A 19,041-nucleotide genomic window follows, 5' to 3' on the forward strand; every position below is an offset into this window, starting at 1 on the left:
TCACATGGCGTGAGACACATATTCAGGTAACTGGCACTGGTTCTGCAAACAAAGCAAAGACGTAAACACTCTGGAGTTAGAAAGAACCGCTTCAGCCATATTGGTTGTGTTAAAAAGGTTCCTGCTCTGTGCTTGAGATGGCATTAGGGGTCCTAAGCCCAAAACAGCATCCCACACAGGAAAAGAAATCAGTTCATTTTCCCAATTGTATCAATAGTTTATTACATACTATCTCATAAAAACATCTTCAATTTTTCCACATATAAACACCGCAAATTGGTACATTTACAAATCTTCAACCATCCAAATTCATACAAAAAAAGAACACTGTGATAGAGCAATACACAAGACGTTCTATTACTACAAGGACTGCATGTACTGTATGTACGCATGTATAAATGTGTGCATGTATGTAAGAATCTATACGCATCTGTCTATTCTCGTAAAGTCCAGATATTGTAGTCAAATTTTTGCTTTGCTCAAATAATTCAGTTGTGAACTAGAACCAGTGGAGACACATTTACAAGATATTAATCCGATTTAGGCACTGACTGGGTGATCATGATTTAAGCAACCTGACCAACCAATGGGAAATACTGAGAAACAACAGTAATTTACCAGTGTGCGTGACCTTTCAAACTAACATATTATCTACATTACGGACTGCTTTTCATAGCTGTGTTACAGTTAGAGATCAGTTTTAACCACAGAAACATGAAGTTGTACCACAAATTCATAGCTCACCCTAAAACAGTTCATTTTTACTGTATGGATCCTAACACCAATCACAAAGACACTCCTTATTATTTAATTTTTTTTTTTTTTTTTTTTTGCCTCGATGCCAATTCAAAAAAGTGAATCAAAAAAGGCTCGCGCACACACATGCAAATAAATTAACATGAAAAAGTAAACAATTTCAAGAAAAAAAAAAAGAATATTTTTGGTTTGGAGTTTTAAAATGTGTAAGTAAATGCAAAAATAAATTAGCAGCTTAAATCATGGTACATTCACATGAGTTGTTTACTACTAAATTTAGTGACATAAACAAGGTTGAGCAGTAGAAATACTAATGATACGCATGTTCCAGGCTGATCGTGCAGAGTGGAGACCAGTGTTAATCTAAACCAAATATTAATGTGCAATTTCAGAATTCACAATATGACTGAGAAATTGTGCAATCAAAGAAAACCAAAGAACATCCTGTGTCCTTTCAGTGGATTAACAGTTCATGAGCAGTTCAGACGTCGTGGAGCTTCTCTTTGTATTTTTGTCTCACCTCTGAAACTCATTAGTGCTGAATGTTGAATTCTCCCAAAATCACACATGGACGTTCTTCTCTTTGGATATTTTAGCTATATCCGGCTGTCTGTCTGTCTGTCCCCTGCGTGTTTACCCGTGCCTCTCTTGGCAGGGCTGACATTTTTCATGCAGCTGTAATTCACAGACAGGTTGAGATGCAAGAAGTTGTTATTTTGCTTCACTGCGGGCAGATCAGACTCTGCAGACTCATGTCTGGTGTGGCATTTCCGCCGTCACTTCACTTTGGGCTGGGAACATGCGGCGCAGTCCCAGACGCCGGGGACTGGGGGGAGCTCTGGTAGTTGCGCAGCAGCACTTTGTGCTTTGTGGCGTCCTCTGTGCGACGGCACTGTTGTTCCACCAGGAACTCTTTGAGACGGGTGGAGGTGAAGGTGAGAGTTTGTCTCCTTAGCTTCATCAGGTAGGAATCCTGCAGCCAGGCGTGCGTGAAGCAGTCTCGTGTAGTCGGACGGGCCCTGAAAATACACATACAAATACACAGAACTTAACATTTATATATATATTTTATATTTCCTGAAAGGAAATGTAAAATCAACTTCTGTTGGCACTCACCATGGGTAACTGCTCAACATCTTCTTCAGAAAGGCAGAGGCACTTTGGGACACATTTGGGTACAGTTTTCCTGGGTCAAACTTCGCCATCAGGATTTTGGATTCGACTTGTAGAGGGTCTTTATCCTCAAAGGGCAGTCGACCACTAAGCCTGGTTGTAAACAGAAAAAAACAAAATTATAAACCCACTTAATTTGCTAAATGTGTCACCTACTTTAATAAAACACTGGTATATAATAATTTATTTAACTGACTGAGCTTTTCTCTCAGAAAACATAAAACATTTCAGTAATTTCTCATGCTGATGACACTGTACACTGAGAACACTACACCACAAACAAATTTCTGGTCTTGTGGTCATTAAAGTGATGTGACATGAAGAGAAACAAAGTGATCTCCACTTACATGATGTAGGTGACAACTCCAACAGTCCAAATATCCGCAGGAGGACCAACCACTTCACCTTTTACCATCTCAGGAGCTTGGATCATATGAGTGTACAGTCAGGATAATGGAAGGTGAAGAGATAAGCACAAAATACCTAAACATTAAAAAGTAGAATGAGTCATTAAAGCTTCTCGTCCTCACCCATGTACTCCAGTGTTCCTGCTCCTGAGTCCCGGTTTTTGAGGTTGAGAGGGTTGAAGCTCTGAGCGCTCCCAAAGTCCACGATCTTGATGGCGTTGAGGCTGGTCACCATGATGTTGTCGGGCTTGAGGTCGAGGTGGAGGACGCGCCGATTGTGGAGGTACTCGACTCCCTGGAGGATCTGGACCAGGTAAGCCACCACGTCGTCCTCAGAGTAACGGAACCTTAGGTGGGCAGAAATATAGCTTTAACTGAGGCGTGCAACTTTTGAGTGGTGATTTTAGTCTGTTTAAACTCATTAAAAATGTAAAGAGTGAATTAAAACAACTGAATTAAGGTTTGATCTTGTTACTTTATCTGCAGATTTTATTCATTCTTGCTTTTTCCCCAGTAATGCTTGATGAAAACCCCCTGCTATGGAGGTCTGAGCTTGTGTTTCTCAGTATGAGGTGACATATCCACCATCCCACCTGTCTATGAGGCTGTACAGCAGCTCTTTGCCGGTGCAGTACTCTGCCACCAGCACCAGGTAGCGTGGCGTGACGTAGGCTTCGTGCAGAGCCATGACCTTTTCATTGTGAAGTGATTTCAGGATCTCGTACTCCTTCAGGACTTCCTGCTTGTTCTCCTGACTGTAAGGAATGATCTTTGCCATGTAGATTTTGCCCGTTGCGTTCTCTCGGCACTCCCGGATCACTCCAAACCGACCTCTGGTAAAAGTAAATAAAGTATGTATCATATGAACCAGAGCTTGATCACAAAAGGTTTCTGATGGCTGCTAGAAAGTAAATATTTTCACTCTGAAGCTCCTAAAAGTCACATTTTTGCACTGACATTTGGTTGAAGTTGAATTTAACCATTATAAGTCACAAATTTTTTTTTCAAGAACACATTTTTCCAACACCGCAGTATCTAGCTCACCTGGCTTTCTCATCCAGGAAAGTGTAGGGTTTTTGTGGAACCCCCTGTCGTAGAGAAGTGGAAGGGGTAGTGCGTCCTGATGGGGTCCCTCTGGTGGGGGTGCTGGCTCCTTCACCGATGGGGCTCAGGCTGGATGTCTGGAGCACTTGGGGGGTAAAGGAGACAGGTGTTGGGGCCACACGAGCAGTGACGGTGGTGGTGGGGACATACGTGGGCACGGACACCACAGCTGGCTTTGTGGGGGTCGAAGGCGGTGTTACAAGAGGAGGTGGGGGTGATATGGGTGGGGTCTGGGTCATAGGGGTCACCACGTTTACTGGACTCTGAGGTTTGGGGAGGACAAAGGGTGGTGGTGCTTTGACTGTGGGTGAGGAGGGAAGATTGGAGCTTATTTTTTTAGCGTCCTTGGTCATTGTGCCTGCAGATGGTGATGGAGGGTTTGCTGTTGAGCTGGAGGGCAGAGAGGATGGAGGCGTGGGCGCGACCACCACTTTGGATGGTGATGTAGCTGGAACAGGGACAGCAGCAGGGGAGGCTGAGTCTTTTGGAGAGGTGGAGGAGGAGGTGACAGTGGAGACAGTTATCCTGGGAGCGCTGTTCTGGACTGGTTTGAGTGGAGGCACAGTCACTGAGGAGAGGACTGCTGGTTCAGGTGGGGTGGGGACGGTCTTTACAACGGCAACAGTGGGTGACGCACCTTCAGCTGTGAAAACACACAGTGACAGATGAAACACAACCACACACAAAACAATTCCAGTATAAATCCAGTACTATTTTCCAGTAATGTTCATCCTCATCATGTCACTCAGCTACTTTGATCAGTGACATACCTGTTGAGTCCAGGCTGACTGGAGCAGAGTGGTTGCTGTAGGGTCCCTGTCCGGCCTTATTGACACAGGAGACACGGAACCTAAAGGCGCCACCTGGTGGCAGGTTTGTGACATTGTAGTAGCAGTCAACAATTCCAGTCGCCACAGTCTGCCAGTTTGAATCTCCTGCAGAACAGAGGGGAAAGAAATGAGTGTGATTTATAGATTACAGATATATTTATATATTTTGGTGCATATTGGATTTTTATTTATGTTAAGTGAGATTATGCAGAATAGAAAGATGATTCTTCAGGGAGAAACAGTAAATAACAGAGGCTTGGAAAATAAACCCTGCTCATGTGTTCTGCTGTCTTTGAACACTAGATGGTGGTGTTGTGTCAAACTAATAAGGGCTGATGATCATGCATAAGGAAAAAACAGAAGCTTGAAATGATATTGTGAAATGTTTTGTATATACAAACAAATTAATGCTCAGTTTGCCTGCTGAAAAATGATCTGTCAGAGAAGCTTATTTCTTATTCAGGCGTGGTGAAACAGGCCTGAATTAAAATGTAAATCAGGTAGTGACACACGACTCTCTGAGTACCCACATCAGTGTTGCCTGGCAAAAATTAAATTGGGAATGTTTCAACAAGGCGATTCGTGCCAGAACGAAATCTGTCAGACCAAAAAGTTCAATACACATTCACAAACTCTGAGTCTGCTTCTGCAAGTTTACGTGACTTTATTTTTCATCCACCACATTATGAGTTAATGATGATTCATCGTGCATAATGACAAAAAGCTTTGACAGCAGCACTGGTACAGTCACTATTCCCTTGTGGACTGACTCATTTTCTCTGGCTAAGTACTGTCTATGAATTTGGAAACTTATTTCCCTGAGCTTTCTCCGCACACAGCACAAAGCCAAACATTGTCTAAGCTTTTCAAACATCTCCTAGGAGCTTGAATCCTTTAGTTTAATTTCATTTTTACCCATGTGACCACTTCATATCACACTGACTAGTATGTACAGGGAATGTAGTTTTAAAACATTCAAAATGACCTACAGACCAGATAAAACTAAAGCATTTTACAACTTCTTTTTTTTTTTTTTTTGAAGGATATTTCTTTGGGTGAGCTGCTAAATGATAAATTTAAAAAGCAGTGAGGGGAACTTCCATTGTTTGCTAAATGTCGATGCTCACTCACCTTCTGTTTTTCTTTCTAATGTGTAGCTGCACGGGGACTTGGTGTCTGCTGGCTTCCACAGCACCAGGGCTGTGTTGTTATAAGTCTGGGGGACTTCAGGCGTCCCCGGCCGCTTTGGGACACCTTTAACGAGGTAAGAGAGAGAGAGAGGTGGAAACGGAGAGGAGAGAAAATGAACAAATTAGGTCAGTGAGACCTAACAGATCAACAGATCAGAGCAGCCTGTGGTGAAGCTTTTCAGTGGCCAACAGATAAGACTGTGGTCATACTGGGCAGATGTGCATCTGTGTTTGACTGCACGAGCTCTGATAAAGAGCATTTCACTTCTCTGTGTTCTCAGCAAGACTGAACTGAGGTGGGGTGTATCCTCAATCCTCTGATCTCTTTAGTGTTTGATATTATGTTGATAATGTTTGACTTTCAGCAGTTAGGGTTTGTCGGTTTAATCAGAGCAGCTCATGCTTATTTTTTCCTCCATTTCCCTAAACAAACCGAACTTCCTCTGCCAGATGTTCATGAGGAAGACTTATAAGATGCTCTCTAATAAGTCGGATGAACAACTGTTATAGAAATAAATGAGTATGATCAGTTATTCATATGAAATTCATTGTTGTTAAACCAAAGCAAACCTGACACAAATAGTGTCACGTTTTTTTTTTTTCCACAGTGTGTTTTCCAGTAAGTGTTTCTGGTGAGATAAGCTGTCTGAAGTATTTTTCCCACCGCAGAAAGATTATCAGGGGAAGTCAAATAACATCAGTGGTTGAGATAAGTAAAACTGCATGTCCAAAGCCATAGCAAATAAAGATCAAATGCAATCGACTGTACACGACATATAAGAAATGTATTTTCCACTGAGGCCTCAAAAGTCTCACTATTTGTGCTGCATTTGTGAGCAGGACTGGCAGCATTTAAACACTGTAGTTCTCATTACACACTATTTGTGCAAAGGCATGACTGAGTCGTGAATATGACCTGTCACAGCCAATTTGCAGGATGTGTCATTTGTTCCCATTACACAATGAATATGAGAAAAGTCAAAAATCCATTACGTTAATCTGCAGACATTAATATTCATTTCAATTGTATGAATATTCATAACATCCTCCCTGCAATTAAACTTCAATTATGTAAAATACATCACATTATGACGATAATTACTGTATGTCCATGAAAAGCAAAGGAGCAGTTGTACGTCTAGTAAGAAAAGAAAAATGTGCTCTGTGATCAGTGCTGTTAAATCAGCGCTGATGTTAATGAATAAGATTTCTCACTTTTTTCTCCCCATTTTTTATAATAACAACATTTTTTGAACAACTATGGGCTGAACAAGCTACTTACAAGCTATGGATAGTGTACAGGAGGTGGTGATGGTAGCTATGGGGTTGGTAGCTACACATTCGTAAATGCCAGCGTCTCTCCTGCTGGACTTCATAATCATGAGAAGCTGCCTGCCATCTGGGTGGGAGATCAGGTTGATTTTATCATCTTCCTCCAGCGGTTTCCGATCTGGAATACACACACACACAAAACAAAAAAAAAAAACCATTATGCAGCTGTGCAGCAGCTTCTGGATAAAACCACAGTAATATCAAATGATTTAAGCAGGATACCTTTCATCCATGAAATTTCTGGATGAGGACTTCCAGCTGGAAGGCAGCTGAGGGTGACAGGTTCCCCGTCCAGTAAGACGTGGTCTTTCAGTTTGATGTGGAACACAGGAGCAAAATCTGAAGCAGAGCGGATAAACTGCTGGCTTTTTGACAAACCCTCTTCTTTGGGGACAGATGAAGGCAGATCAGACTGGGAGGGAGTTTTGTCCTTCTTGCCCCGTGTCAGACCCCACCTGTCCCACCGTGACCGTCTGTCACTCTCTGAGGCTTTTTCAGAATGGATGCTTGATGTGGATTCGATTGATTCCTTGGATGCACCAGCACCGGTCTGCTTTGCTAGTTGATTCTCAGGGATGCCCATTCCTTTGAGTCCACGCCCCTCAGATTGGGAATGACGATGGCGAGTGAACAGGGGTGTCCTCTTCCCCTCTGTGTCTCCTTTTCTCTCCTCAGACTGACTACGGATTTTCGTGGATATTCCTGCCACTTTGTTTTCAAACTTCTGCCGCATTGCCAGAACAGGGGAGTCTGTGACTTTCTTTAAATCCTTTGGGACCAGCTCCTTCTGACTTCCCTCAGCATCTTTATCTTTTCTCTCCTCAGACTGGGTCCTTATTTTGGCAGAGATTCCTGCCACTTTGGACTCAAACTTGCGCCTCATAGCAGAAACCGATGACTCCTCAGCTTTTCTTTGCTCTCTCTCCTCCTGCTGCTGCCTCTGGGTTCCTGCACTGTTCACCTCTTTTGTATCCAGGGACTTACTGCGACCAATAGCCCATGAAACCCTCTTGCTTGCAGCAGATTCCTTCACATCCTGATGCTTTTCCTCCTTTTGTTTCTCACCCTTCTTATCAACGGATGTTGACCTCTTTGCCCGTAAGGACAACCTCCCAATTAGACCAAGACCTGTTTCCTTATCTTCTTCTCTTAAATCTTGAACAGATTTGGATTTCTCCTGTAGCCCCCTGGATACCATTTCAAGAGGTGCCCCCCTTGGTCCCGGCCTGTAAACCTCTTCACCCCCCTCGACCGCCCTCCGGCTTAGTACCGGGGATTTCTCCTCTGATTTGTTTCTGGTCAGTTTTCTGAGTCCACGGGTCAAAGATGACTCTCGTTTCTTAAACCTGGCTTCAAACACCTCTTCAGAGTCTATGTCTTTGATGTCTGTTCTGAGCACAGGCTGGCGGGGGGTGACAGGGTGATCAGGATTTGATGATGTGGAAACAGAACCAGGAGACAGGTCAGCAGCTGCCACTTTGGCAAATACTGCGGGATGCTCAGGTAATGTAGGGCTATCTGTGCACATCGTAACATTTGGCCTGGCTGTAGCTGAAGGATCTTTGGACTGGGTCTTGTCGGATGTTTGAAATGGCACATGGACAGATGACTCCTGATTTTCTTTCCTCTCTTCCTCTTCATCATCCTCCTCTGTCACAATTATAGTAGTAATTACAGAGGGTGATGTAGACTCAGACTCTACTTTCTCTGTCTCTTCTAAATGGGCTTTGGTCCTTTTCTCTGTTAACCCGTCTATGGTTTCAGGTTCTTTCACATTGTTCTGTTTTTGCTGTTGGTCCACTCCTGGTGTTGGGAGTACAAATAATTTCTTCTCTGTGGGGGAGGTAGATGTAGAGCCCAGTGTTGTTTGTTCTGTTAGAGCGGACATTGAGGTTGCCTCCTGGAGCTTTTTCCCTTCTATGCTACCGTTGCCCATAGATGGGATCTCCAGGGGCGCTCCAAACCTGCGGTGCAGTGGCATGGGTTCAGAATCCCCCTGACTAAAGGAGGCGCTTTTGCGAAAAACTTTGGTCTTTGGTGTGTCCTCTCCAGGACTCTCAGAAGACGCTGCTCTGGTGAATGCTGATGGTCCTGCTCTGGATCTCCTCAAATTTCGATCAAGAGACCCCGTTTGCCTCTCATCTTCCATGCCCAGTGTTTCAAACAAGGGCCCTCGCAGGCCGCTCATCTTTTTGTCCATGCTTCCTCCTCTGAGCAGCCTCTGTCTCATCAGTTCCAGTTTTAGAGCATAATCCTCCTGGCTTAATTTTGCCCCCCCGGGGCTTGAGCTGCGATTGGGTAGTTCCATAGAAACAGCCTTTTTCAGACTTTTGTTACTTGCCTCTGAGTCCTCATTGGCATTTTCCTCTTCTGGGTCAATGTGGAGAAGCAGAGCTGAATCAGCAGAGCTTCCTCTCCTCATTGTAGCCCTCCTCGCTTTTGTTTCTGATTCATCTGACTCCACACTTGATCCTTTTTTTAGAGGAACTCGTTTGGTCTTTTCCACTTTCTCCCCATTTGTATTTTCCTCTTCATCTTTCAACCTTTTACTAGCTTCTCCTCTTGTACTTGCTACTTCCATATTGTCCTTTTTCCTTGTCCCATCAGCAGCAATACTGGGCCATCCAGTGACATCTTCGTCCCCTGGGATCTCATTAAGTGAGACTCTGGAACCAGAAAAGACCATGGACAGTGGCATAGGAATGAAAGGAAGCTCATCCACATCTGCATCTGAGTCAGAGGAGGACGAAAGTGGCGGGGAGCCTTCTTTTAAATGCCGGGCCACAGCGATGGAGACGTGGCTGGATGAGTCATTCAGGAGCTCTGGGATGGACCGCATAATCATCTTAGCTTTGTAGCTGATAAGGGAACGCTGAAAAAAGGCAACAGAGGACAGCATGATGTGTTTTTTTTAATTTAATTTTCCTATATTCCTATTGCAAAACAGAAGATTTAGACATAATCACACTCTGGGAATTAGCTGTTTGAGTCTTTATGTGTCTCAGTCTTTCAAGTGTGTATCTATTAATCCTTCATCCACAATGCCTTACCTGCCATCGCCTTCTAGACAAAACTTGCTTCAGCATAGCTGTGCTGATGCTCTTGTTTGTTGGTGACTACGAGACAAAAAGATGGGAGTCACCATTAACCTTAGTGGAGCTAAATATAAATCCTATAACACATTAAAAAGTCTGGGTGATGTATTTTCTAAATGATAGCTCACCTTGAACCAAGGATGACGAAGGCACTCAACAGCACTGGGCCTCCTAGGAGAGAGAAAAATATGCACACAAAGAAGGAGCATAATCCAGTTTAGACCCTGTTTGATGGTTGGTCATATACATATAACCCAAATGTGAATTTGTCAGCAAGATACTTACAGTCTGTCCACCACCAAAAGTTTGATGACAAATCCCTTTGCCTCTTTGCAGAGGTCAGAAAACATGCTCTCCTCAAACGCCACATTGTAGTTACGGATGTTTAAGGCAGTGGCTCTGTCATTCTCACCAGCAAAAGGAGACACACCAGTCAGGCTGGAATAAACACACAAAAGAAAACATGTAATAAGATTTTGGTGCTTCGATGAGCTGAAAACTATTACGTGACAAAATACCCCAGTAGCAAATCTATAAAACATACCAGAGGTAAGTGATGACACCAACAGGCCTGTGGGAGAACAGGACAGATGAATGACAAGTGAATTTTCAGGAACAACATGAAAGCACAGAAAAGACATTTTATTTAGTTGCAGATAACAAGGTAGAGCCTGCAGTGTGCAGTCACTTCTCAACGCTAGAGAACAGGTGGCTCACCATATGTCTGTTGCCGTGGAGACGGGAGTTTGGTTAACAATCTCTGGTGCAACATATTCTGGCGTGCCGTATTTGCAGTAGTACTCCTCTGAAGTCTCCAATTTCATGGCATTTCCAAAGTCACAAAGCCGGATCTGGTCATTCCCGGGACTTGCCATTAAAATATTTTCTGGCTAGAGGGGGGTATACAGAAAAACCGCAATGTTAGTTCTTGAGCAAATAAGTTCTTGAGCAAATAAGTTTTACACAAGATGGACAGATACCTTTATATCAAGGTGGGCAATGTTTTTTTGGTGAAGATAACGAAGGCCCTCCAAAACCTGCTGAACACTACGGCGGATCTACGGAGAAAAACAAGGCAATGAAGTTGAAAGTCGTGTTACATAATGATGGCGCAGTGCAGTCAGCAGAAGCACACAAACCTCCAGCTCCATGACTGTTGTTTTTTTGGCCATTCTTTCCAGAAACTCCTCGTGACATCTTCACACAACAGTTGAGGAAAAAAAAAAAAAAAACAGAGCTGTGACTTGACTGCACCGTCCAAGTGGTAGGTGCATGAGAAATGAATTATAAATGAGCAAAACTCCCACACATCCTATCTCTTGCTAATTCCACTCATCGGTGTTGAGTCAGAGAGAAAAAGCTGTGCTGTGCTTCATTCATGCCTCCAGGGAACCGCAGAAGACATTAGGATTAATGCTTTGGATCATTAGTGTCCTTGAGATGCATTTAAGTGCACTTTTGGTCGACAATGAGGCAGATAACATTTAAAACAGTACTGCAGGAGTGCCTTTCTGTTGAGATACATGTCTGCCCTCACTGAAAATTTGTATTGTTTGTCTGTTGCTGCAGTTCTGGGTCAAAGCATAATACAGGTCACTAACAGCATACTAAGTAGAATATTTAACTACAACAACATCATCTCTTATCATTGAAAATAGAATTGCATTGAAGGGATACAGCTCTGTGATGAGCACCACCATGTCCTTCTTCTCAAAGGCATCATGGAAGTAGAGAATCCTCTCGTGGTCCAGCTCAGACAGCAGGTCCATCTCTCTGAGGGCCAAGGCTTTCCTCTTCCCCCGCGCAGAAATGAACTTGGCGGCAAACTCGGCCTTTCCCTTCTTCTCAGTCACTCTCTTCACATAAGAGAAGGCTCCCCTGCACAATCACACAGTAATGACATGAGGGGTTTAATATACACCAAACATATTGCTTCTTCTTTCAGGAATGTGATACAAGACGAGACAAAATATAACTATTGTCATACACATAGAAGTTCATAACACAGCATAAAATACAAAATAAGAGGTATTTGCTTGTTCCCTTGTTATATACAAGGTTTACAGAGGTTTATTTGAGTTTTTAGTAGGGCTGATGGGATATTTAAAAGGTGAAATAGATGCAATAAAAAGAGCTCAAGAATAGGGGCAGAGAAATCCTCAAATTTGCTCCAATCTAATAATAAATTCCTCTTTGCAAGGGGTAGCATGACTACAGGAGAATGGGGAGACAAAGGCAGGAGGCACTGCCATTGTATCATTAACTTTTAATTCTCCTTGGATGTTTCTCTGTGGTGAAGGAGAAAAAAAAAATCTGAATGTGTATTCCCTCTCTGAGTCTGCTGCTCTGTTTAATAACCAGCACACATTTGCTGTGTTGAAACGTTTTCCATTCTTCCTGTTTTGCTGCTCCGATTGCTCTACAGCTCACAGGGAATGTCTGTCTCCACCAAGTCAGACCAAAACAAATCATCTAATGTACTCACTCCACTCAGGCCGCCTGACTCATCTCTCGTTACTGTCTACTGCTGTTAAGCAGGTGCGACTCTCGGCCTCCCCCACCCTCCCACAGCCCAACCTTCAGCTCTCCAACAACCATTAATGCCAATGTCCTCGCTGTGTGAGAAAGGATGCAAGACAACAAGAGTGTGCGGTCACACATGCACACTCACCTCCCTATCTCTTTGTGGATATCATAGTAATCCGTCAAACGCCTCATCTTCCTCAGAATGGTTCCCTCGTCCTCCATTGGCTCTGCCTCTTCTTTTCGCTCTGCAGGGAACACCAGCATCGGTATTTTCATATGGGGGGTGGGGGGGTGTTTGGCTGTACATGTGCCAGCACAGTGACAGATGGTTTCATATTGTCGTCTCAAAACACCTTGCGGTCCCGCCCATATGGTGCAGAGTTAGAGATGCAATTTTCAACAACAGTGAGCTTATATTGGTGTGCACTGAATCAGCAAATCAGTATGGAGAAAAAAAAAACCTGTTGTTAAACCAGTTTTTAATCAGGTCTTCTTTTATTTCTCATTATCTTTTTCTCATTCTGGAGTTTTCCAGAATTATAATCCAATCCATAAGAAGGCCGATTGTGTCTCTATGCCAGGTATGTTTGTGCATGCAGCATTGTTGATGTTGTTGGACTGCAGACCTGTGTGAACTGTGAGCTCAGCCTTGCAGGAGTTGGAGCCGGCCAGGTTCTTCGCAGTGCAGGTGTACACACCGGAGTGTTCGGGGCGGGCATTGAGGACAACAAGGGAATATTCTGGGTCGTCGTACACAAATGTGAAGTGGCTGCTTTCAGAGAGAAGCACATCATCCTGCAACAGACCAAACAATTATGAAAATTTCAGATTACACTGATAACACTGCTAATGTCGCTGTTTTCTCTAGCAGCATTTGATATCAAATTTTCTTAAAAATATTTCACATTCTAGCATTAAAATGAGAGGTGCTAATTTTAAGCACTCCACTCTAAAACAACATACCTTAAACCACAGAATATCTGGGTCTGGTTTCCCTTCAACCACAACAGCCAGACGTGTCGTCTCCCCGACGTGCACATCCACGTCCTCCATGATGGTTTCAAACTTAGGAGGCACTATAGAGGAGCAACAGGTGAAAAAGAAAAAAAAAAGAATTCTGATTAGATTACTATACTCTGAATTTCACCCTCTTTTGGTCACTAAATTCATTTTTGGAGCTTTTTGAAGTTAATTAGTTATTAAGTTAATAAGGAGGCAGGAATCACAAGAACTGAGGTCCTTTTTAGAGATGTTATTTAAAATTCATGATGCTTTACTTCAGGAACAGCTAAAGCTCTGCTTAAATTACAAACAGCTTTCCCCTGTTGGCATTTACTGCTGCCAGGAATAAGTAGTAAGTTCTTTGGATTCTTAGTAAAATGCTAAATTTATCATGTGGTTCTCTGCCTGAACTGAGCCGACCTGCCATGGCCAGCTGAAGCGTGCAGAGGTCACTGCCAAACTGGTTGCTGGCCGTGACCACCAACTGGCCGATGTCTGTGCTCCTGACCCGCTGGAACTTCAGGGTGTGCTGATCGTCGTCTGGCATGCTCATCTCACACATCCCTGGTTTGTTGATCAGCACCACCCCCCTCCTGGAGGAAGACAGAGGCAATATACAGTTGAAGACTACAAATCAAGACCTCAACCTTTTTTTTTTTTTTTTTAACCTATTTTTGCCTGAAGAAGAACTAACCTTTTCCAGGTGATAACTGCGTGCACGTGGTTTAGTGTGATGGTGACGCGCGCAGGTTGGTTCTCAACTACATACACAATATCTGGTTTGTCCAAAATGACTGGTGCTTTCCTCAAATAGGGCCCTACAGGGGTCAAAGTTTAGAGGAGGACACTCAATAAATTTAAAAGTTTACCAAACCAATTTTTAAAAGTGACAGTGACTCAAAGCCTTTTGCAGTCTTGGTACCTCTGTCCAGCAGCTGGACCAGATCAGTGGACGGTGACGGTTTGCTCAGTGTCTTGCCGGTGGATGCCAGGACTCTGAAAGCGTAGCGCACTCCCTTGGACAGGGAGGTGACCGTGTAGTTGGTCTCCCTCAGGTTAGATGCCACCACAGACCACTGAATAGAGCCCAGGGGCTGCTGCTGGACCATATATAGCAAGGAGCTGGCATCTGCAGACACATGCTGTGTTTAGTTACTTAGTCTGAATAATGATAAACACAGTGGAGTGCTTCAGATGCAGGGAGAAGTGGGTTTTATTTTGTTTACAAATGTGTGTTGATGAGATTTTAAATTTCATGGGGATTAAAAACATGTCAGAATGAAAAGAAAGCAAACATCCAAGGCATATATGCTTTAAATAGTATTTCCCTGCAAGTGTTTTATGTAAATTACATTTTTGACAAAAACTTCCTCAGGATTGCGGAAAAATGTTTTTGTCACTAAAGAAATGTGTGATAAAATAAAGGTATCACAGAAGCTTAATAAACCAACCAAATGAAGGGTCAAGCCTCTTTGGTCTCTTCCAGCTGAGGCTTATAGTTTTCCCTGTGATGGTTTCAATCACTGGAGGACCATCAGGAGGATCAGGAACGATATCTGTATTCAAATACAGAAATATATATACATGTATATTTGTACATATAACGAGGCAATCCCTGTATTCAGTCAACCGTAGCATCAAACATTGAGTTTCCATTCCTACCTGTAATGTATAGATGTGCATAGCAAGCTGCTTTGCCCACTTTGTTGGAGATGACGGCCTTGTAGACGCCCCCATGAGCGTGACAAGCGCTCCGAACGACCAGACTGTGGACATCCCTGTCTGGAGAGCAGACACACAACTTTAGTATTTACTATCTCCAGCTCAAAAGTAGCTTAGCGTTGTTTGTTACTGGGTTCTTTGCTTACACTGGGTCATTTTGCGTTCTTCGCTGCTCTCGATGCGCTTGCTGTTGTGGTACCAGGCGATGGCTGGGTAGGGCATCCCTGCCACCTTGCACTTCAGCACCGCCTCTTTGCCTTCAATGACCTCCACATCAGCCAGAGGTTTGACAAAGTCCGGCATGGTCCGCTTCTCCACCTCACTCTCCAGCACCTCAGGCTCCTCGGGGATGGATGGCATCTTCTCTAACTTGGCCCTGGAGGGAGGAAGGAGAGGTGCATGATATAAATCAGAGAATGTACAATGAAAGATTGACAGGTTTGTCTAACTTTTGTCACAAGAGTTCACTCAAGCATTTTTCTTTGCCCTTGAAAACAAAAAATGGTTCCTCTGATTTTTATACTGACAGTGTGGTTGTATTTTTTTCAAAGCCTTTAAAATGACAGCGGCTCGCAGGGATGACTTCTCTTACATGTGAGAAGAGATGGCAGCTCGGGGCTCTTGCATGTAGAGCTCGGCGGTACATTCAGACTTTCCGTGAATATTTTGAGCGATTGCTGTGTAGAAGCCTTCTGTGCTGCTGCTAACGTGGCTGATGACAAGTGAGTGACGACCCCTCTCTTGAAGGATGCGAACATTATCACTCTCCTCCACTCGTGTCTCTGAAAGAACGTGAATGTGATAAAAAAAAAAAAAAAGAACAAACAGAACATTTTCTCTGAAGAGTTTGTCGCCGTTTGTTATCTGGAAAATCCCATGCACCAAATATCAGACACTAAGCTTCTTACCGAAGTGCATCCATGTGACTCGTGGAGCAGGTGATCCGCTCACCTTACAGTCAAAGCGGGCAGTGCGGCCTTCAATGACCTCCAGGATGTCCAGTTTGCGGGTGAACAGAGGCTCTTTGGATGGAGTGACCCTCAGGTTTGCGCTTGAGGTCAGCTCCTCTGTAAATGCAAAGACACACATTTTTTGAGCTTAACTCGTTTGGAATTTATTTATTCCTTTTTAAATGACTACATCAGGATCCTTGGCAGAGCTAAAAGACACTAGTGTTCGTGGTTCACCTTTGGCAGTGCTTAGCTTGCAAGTGTATGTCCCACTATCATCCTCATGCACTGAATTTAGCAGCAGACGGCACCTGAAAGACAAAACAAGGCAGGCTTTAAAAATATTCAACTAAATAGAATGAAGGTTTGATTTACAGCTGAACTGATCACAAACAGAAGAGAAGTCAATAGACATCACCATAAGATATTTTACAACGCAGTGAACCCACCTCTTTCCATCAAAGTGCATCTTACAGTTGAGCAGTGCTGGTTGGATCAGCTTCCCATTGGAGAGCCAGTCCACATCCACATCCAGAGGTCCTGTGATGTGACACTCGAACATGGCCGACTCTCCAGCCTTCACCGCCAGGTCTTTTACCTCCCTAGTGATTTTCAGCGCTGCCCGTGCTGCAGCCGCTGGTCAAAACATAAAGGGAAAAGAAACATTACAAGATATTTGTAACAGTATGATTAAACAACACAGATCCAGTTCTTCCTTACTCACCGATGACCTCCACTCTGCACTCCGCCTGCTTGGATCCATGCTCGTTGATGATCTTGCAGACGTAAAACCCTGCATCCGACCTGTGAGCTGAGCTGATTCTCATTTCACTGGTGCCATCGTCTGTCTCTCGCACAGCGAAGCGCCCCGCCGTCTTTATTGTGACTCTGTCCTTCAGCCTGGGTCAACACAATGTGGCTGTCACAGTTGTTTATACTCAGGTGTTTAATAGAGGGTAGAGGGTGTGTATGCGTATGTGTGTGAGACACGGAGTGACCTTGGTTGAGGTAATAGCTTAAGATATCTGTTTGAATTAAAGCCTTCAGAAAAGGAGTCTTACCAGTAAACCATGGGTTTGGGCTGACCTCTGACCTTTGCTGAGATGATGACATCTTGACCCTCAGTTATCCCCAGGTCACATGGTGCCACCTTAAAAAAAACACACACAACATAGTTACTCAGTGCATTTGATTTCACAAGCAGCTCAGATAATTTGAGCAAGAGCTGAAACTGAAGGAAAATATATCTGCAACTATTTTGGTGATTTATTTATCATTTGAGTCACTTTCCAAACTTCTTCTCAAACTGTCTGTCCTAAAGATCTAGATTTTACTTCTGAGATGTTCACACCTGAAACGAGGGAGGCTCTTTGAAGCGGACACTTTTACTCAGGGCAGGTGAGTCCCCGAGCTCCATCGCCTCCTCCTGAGGACTCAGGTACTCCTCATCCGACTGGACGGGACTACTGACTTCCAGGGACTCGGCTGGTTTTCCACACTGGGTGTGGGTCAGCTCTGGAAGGACAGGTGAGTAATAGTGGACATGAGTGTAATAGAATTTCAAGCACACTGCTGATACATCTAATTTACTTTTCCTTGGGTTCAGGAAAAGTCAACTCCGATTTGCACACTTCTTGATTTGAGTAATTAAGTGCTAATCTCTTTGAAATATGGTTAACACGGCACCAGGGCGGCTCGTTAAACATTTAGATGGGAACAATCTGTCAGATCTCTGATGTTTACAGTCTTTGCTTGCTTTTCTGGAGATGACTGTCCTCGCCAAGATGAGCAGTTGGCAAAGTGGAGCGGTGAGTTAAGGGATGAGTGGGCCACGTGCACCCACATGTACACACACATGCTCTCTCACACACACACACGGAGCATAGGGGACCTCTCTGAAGTGACCGTAACTGAACAGATAATGAATTAATCCCTTAATCCCTGACCCAATCATTCGCTTATTCCCATGATGTTCCAGAGCAGACACTGTGTCTAGACTCCTGGCAGTTTCTACCAGAGTCTGAATTAATTCACAGCTGGGTGGAGAAATATAAAACACTGCCACCCTGCTTCACTTTCAGACACACACATCTGGCATGAGCAGATAACACTGTGGAAAGTGACTGAAAATGAATAGAAATCCATCAGTGGAACAGAATTAAGACATGTCCCTCTTTGAGGAGACAACAATAGCAGAGTGAATAGATACAAGTGAATACAAACTGCTTATTAAACCAGCTCAACAGCCTGAGAAGAAGGGAAACAGGGTCGTCTGCTGTAAGCCACAGGTGAATAAAGTCAAAGGCAGGCTCGTCCACATGCACAGATCTTATAAAATACACACAGGCAAGGATATTTACAAGAACCGAGTTATGGGAATGAAATGTTAACTTTAGAGATTCGCTCTCCACAGAAAAAAACACAATTTACGTCGAGTTATCAAGCTGAAATAAGTAAGTGTTCTGTTGAATTGTCAGCTCGCTGATATTAAAAAGGAAAAAATAACAAAATAACCTACCTAGAGTCACATCTCTGAGCGGCGTCTGTGCACCAGGGGATAACTCCCGGGAGTATTTACGTAAACCTGCCAACTCTTACACAACTGCTGAACAGTCTGAGCCAGCTAACCTTCCCTTTCAGTCTCATCCTCTGTTCTCTCCTCTGCTTCCCATCACTGTCATGTCCTTATTCTCTGACATCCTGCAACTCGCACAATAGTTGCTGAAAAGTTGAATATTGCACAGCTACACGAAGCTACACGTTTTTTATACTCCACAGAGGACGGTGATACTTATTGCTTGTTTTCTTGCAAAGACTAACAATAACACAGTGTTAATCTCCTTCACCATATTGAGCTGACATACTTTGCAGTCTATAAATCATTCTCTCCCACTGTTTGGCTCAACCTGCCAAAAATCTACTCTGTTTCCAGCTAAACCAGCTAAAGTGACTCA

General features: G+C 43.6%; 1 protein-coding gene across 2 annotated transcripts in view; it reads right to left on the reverse strand.

Annotated features, from left to right (window-relative positions):
• Window positions 1–201: 201 nt before the first annotated feature.
• The window catches only part of LOC121178046 (striated muscle preferentially expressed protein kinase-like), a 40,932-nt gene continuing 22,092 nt past the window's right edge, over window positions 202–19,041 (reverse strand). For both annotated transcript variants that reach the window (XM_041032540.1, XM_041032541.1), the window contains 34 exons: window positions 17,439–17,602; window positions 17,149–17,237; window positions 16,812–16,987; window positions 16,537–16,723; window positions 16,325–16,398; window positions 16,046–16,204; window positions 15,730–15,919; window positions 15,284–15,513; window positions 15,078–15,197; window positions 14,867–14,971; window positions 14,338–14,544; window positions 14,110–14,233; window positions 13,836–14,008; window positions 13,377–13,489; window positions 13,040–13,208; window positions 12,559–12,658; window positions 11,565–11,765; window positions 11,027–11,084; window positions 10,868–10,945; window positions 10,605–10,777; window positions 10,432–10,458; window positions 10,173–10,325; window positions 10,016–10,058; window positions 9,843–9,908; window positions 7,015–9,664; window positions 6,743–6,910; window positions 5,402–5,524; window positions 4,211–4,375; window positions 3,381–4,083; window positions 2,930–3,169; window positions 2,460–2,683; window positions 2,277–2,352; window positions 1,873–2,022; window positions 202–1,775 (listed from right to left, as the gene is read on the reverse strand). In XM_041032540.1, the coding sequence (XP_040888474.1) occupies window positions 1,538–1,775; window positions 1,873–2,022; window positions 2,277–2,352; window positions 2,460–2,683; window positions 2,930–3,169; window positions 3,381–4,083; window positions 4,211–4,375; window positions 5,402–5,524; window positions 6,743–6,910; window positions 7,015–9,664; window positions 9,843–9,908; window positions 10,016–10,058; window positions 10,173–10,325; window positions 10,432–10,458; window positions 10,605–10,777; window positions 10,868–10,945; window positions 11,027–11,084; window positions 11,565–11,765; window positions 12,559–12,658; window positions 13,040–13,208; window positions 13,377–13,489; window positions 13,836–14,008; window positions 14,110–14,233; window positions 14,338–14,544; window positions 14,867–14,971; window positions 15,078–15,197; window positions 15,284–15,513; window positions 15,730–15,919; window positions 16,046–16,204; window positions 16,325–16,398; window positions 16,537–16,723; window positions 16,812–16,987; window positions 17,149–17,237; window positions 17,439–17,602 (7,916 nt within the window). In that variant the 3' untranslated portion in view covers window positions 202–1,537. The remainder of the gene's footprint in view (window positions 1,776–1,872; window positions 2,023–2,276; window positions 2,353–2,459; window positions 2,684–2,929; window positions 3,170–3,380; window positions 4,084–4,210; window positions 4,376–5,401; window positions 5,525–6,742; window positions 6,911–7,014; window positions 9,665–9,842; window positions 9,909–10,015; window positions 10,059–10,172; window positions 10,326–10,431; window positions 10,459–10,604; window positions 10,778–10,867; window positions 10,946–11,026; window positions 11,085–11,564; window positions 11,766–12,558; window positions 12,659–13,039; window positions 13,209–13,376; window positions 13,490–13,835; window positions 14,009–14,109; window positions 14,234–14,337; window positions 14,545–14,866; window positions 14,972–15,077; window positions 15,198–15,283; window positions 15,514–15,729; window positions 15,920–16,045; window positions 16,205–16,324; window positions 16,399–16,536; window positions 16,724–16,811; window positions 16,988–17,148; window positions 17,238–17,438; window positions 17,603–19,041) is intronic.

This window comes from Toxotes jaculatrix, chromosome 24 (genome assembly GCF_017976425.1).
Source record: "Toxotes jaculatrix isolate fToxJac2 chromosome 24, fToxJac2.pri, whole genome shotgun sequence".
In the NCBI taxonomy this organism is placed as follows: Eukaryota; Metazoa; Chordata; class Actinopteri; family Toxotidae; genus Toxotes; species Toxotes jaculatrix.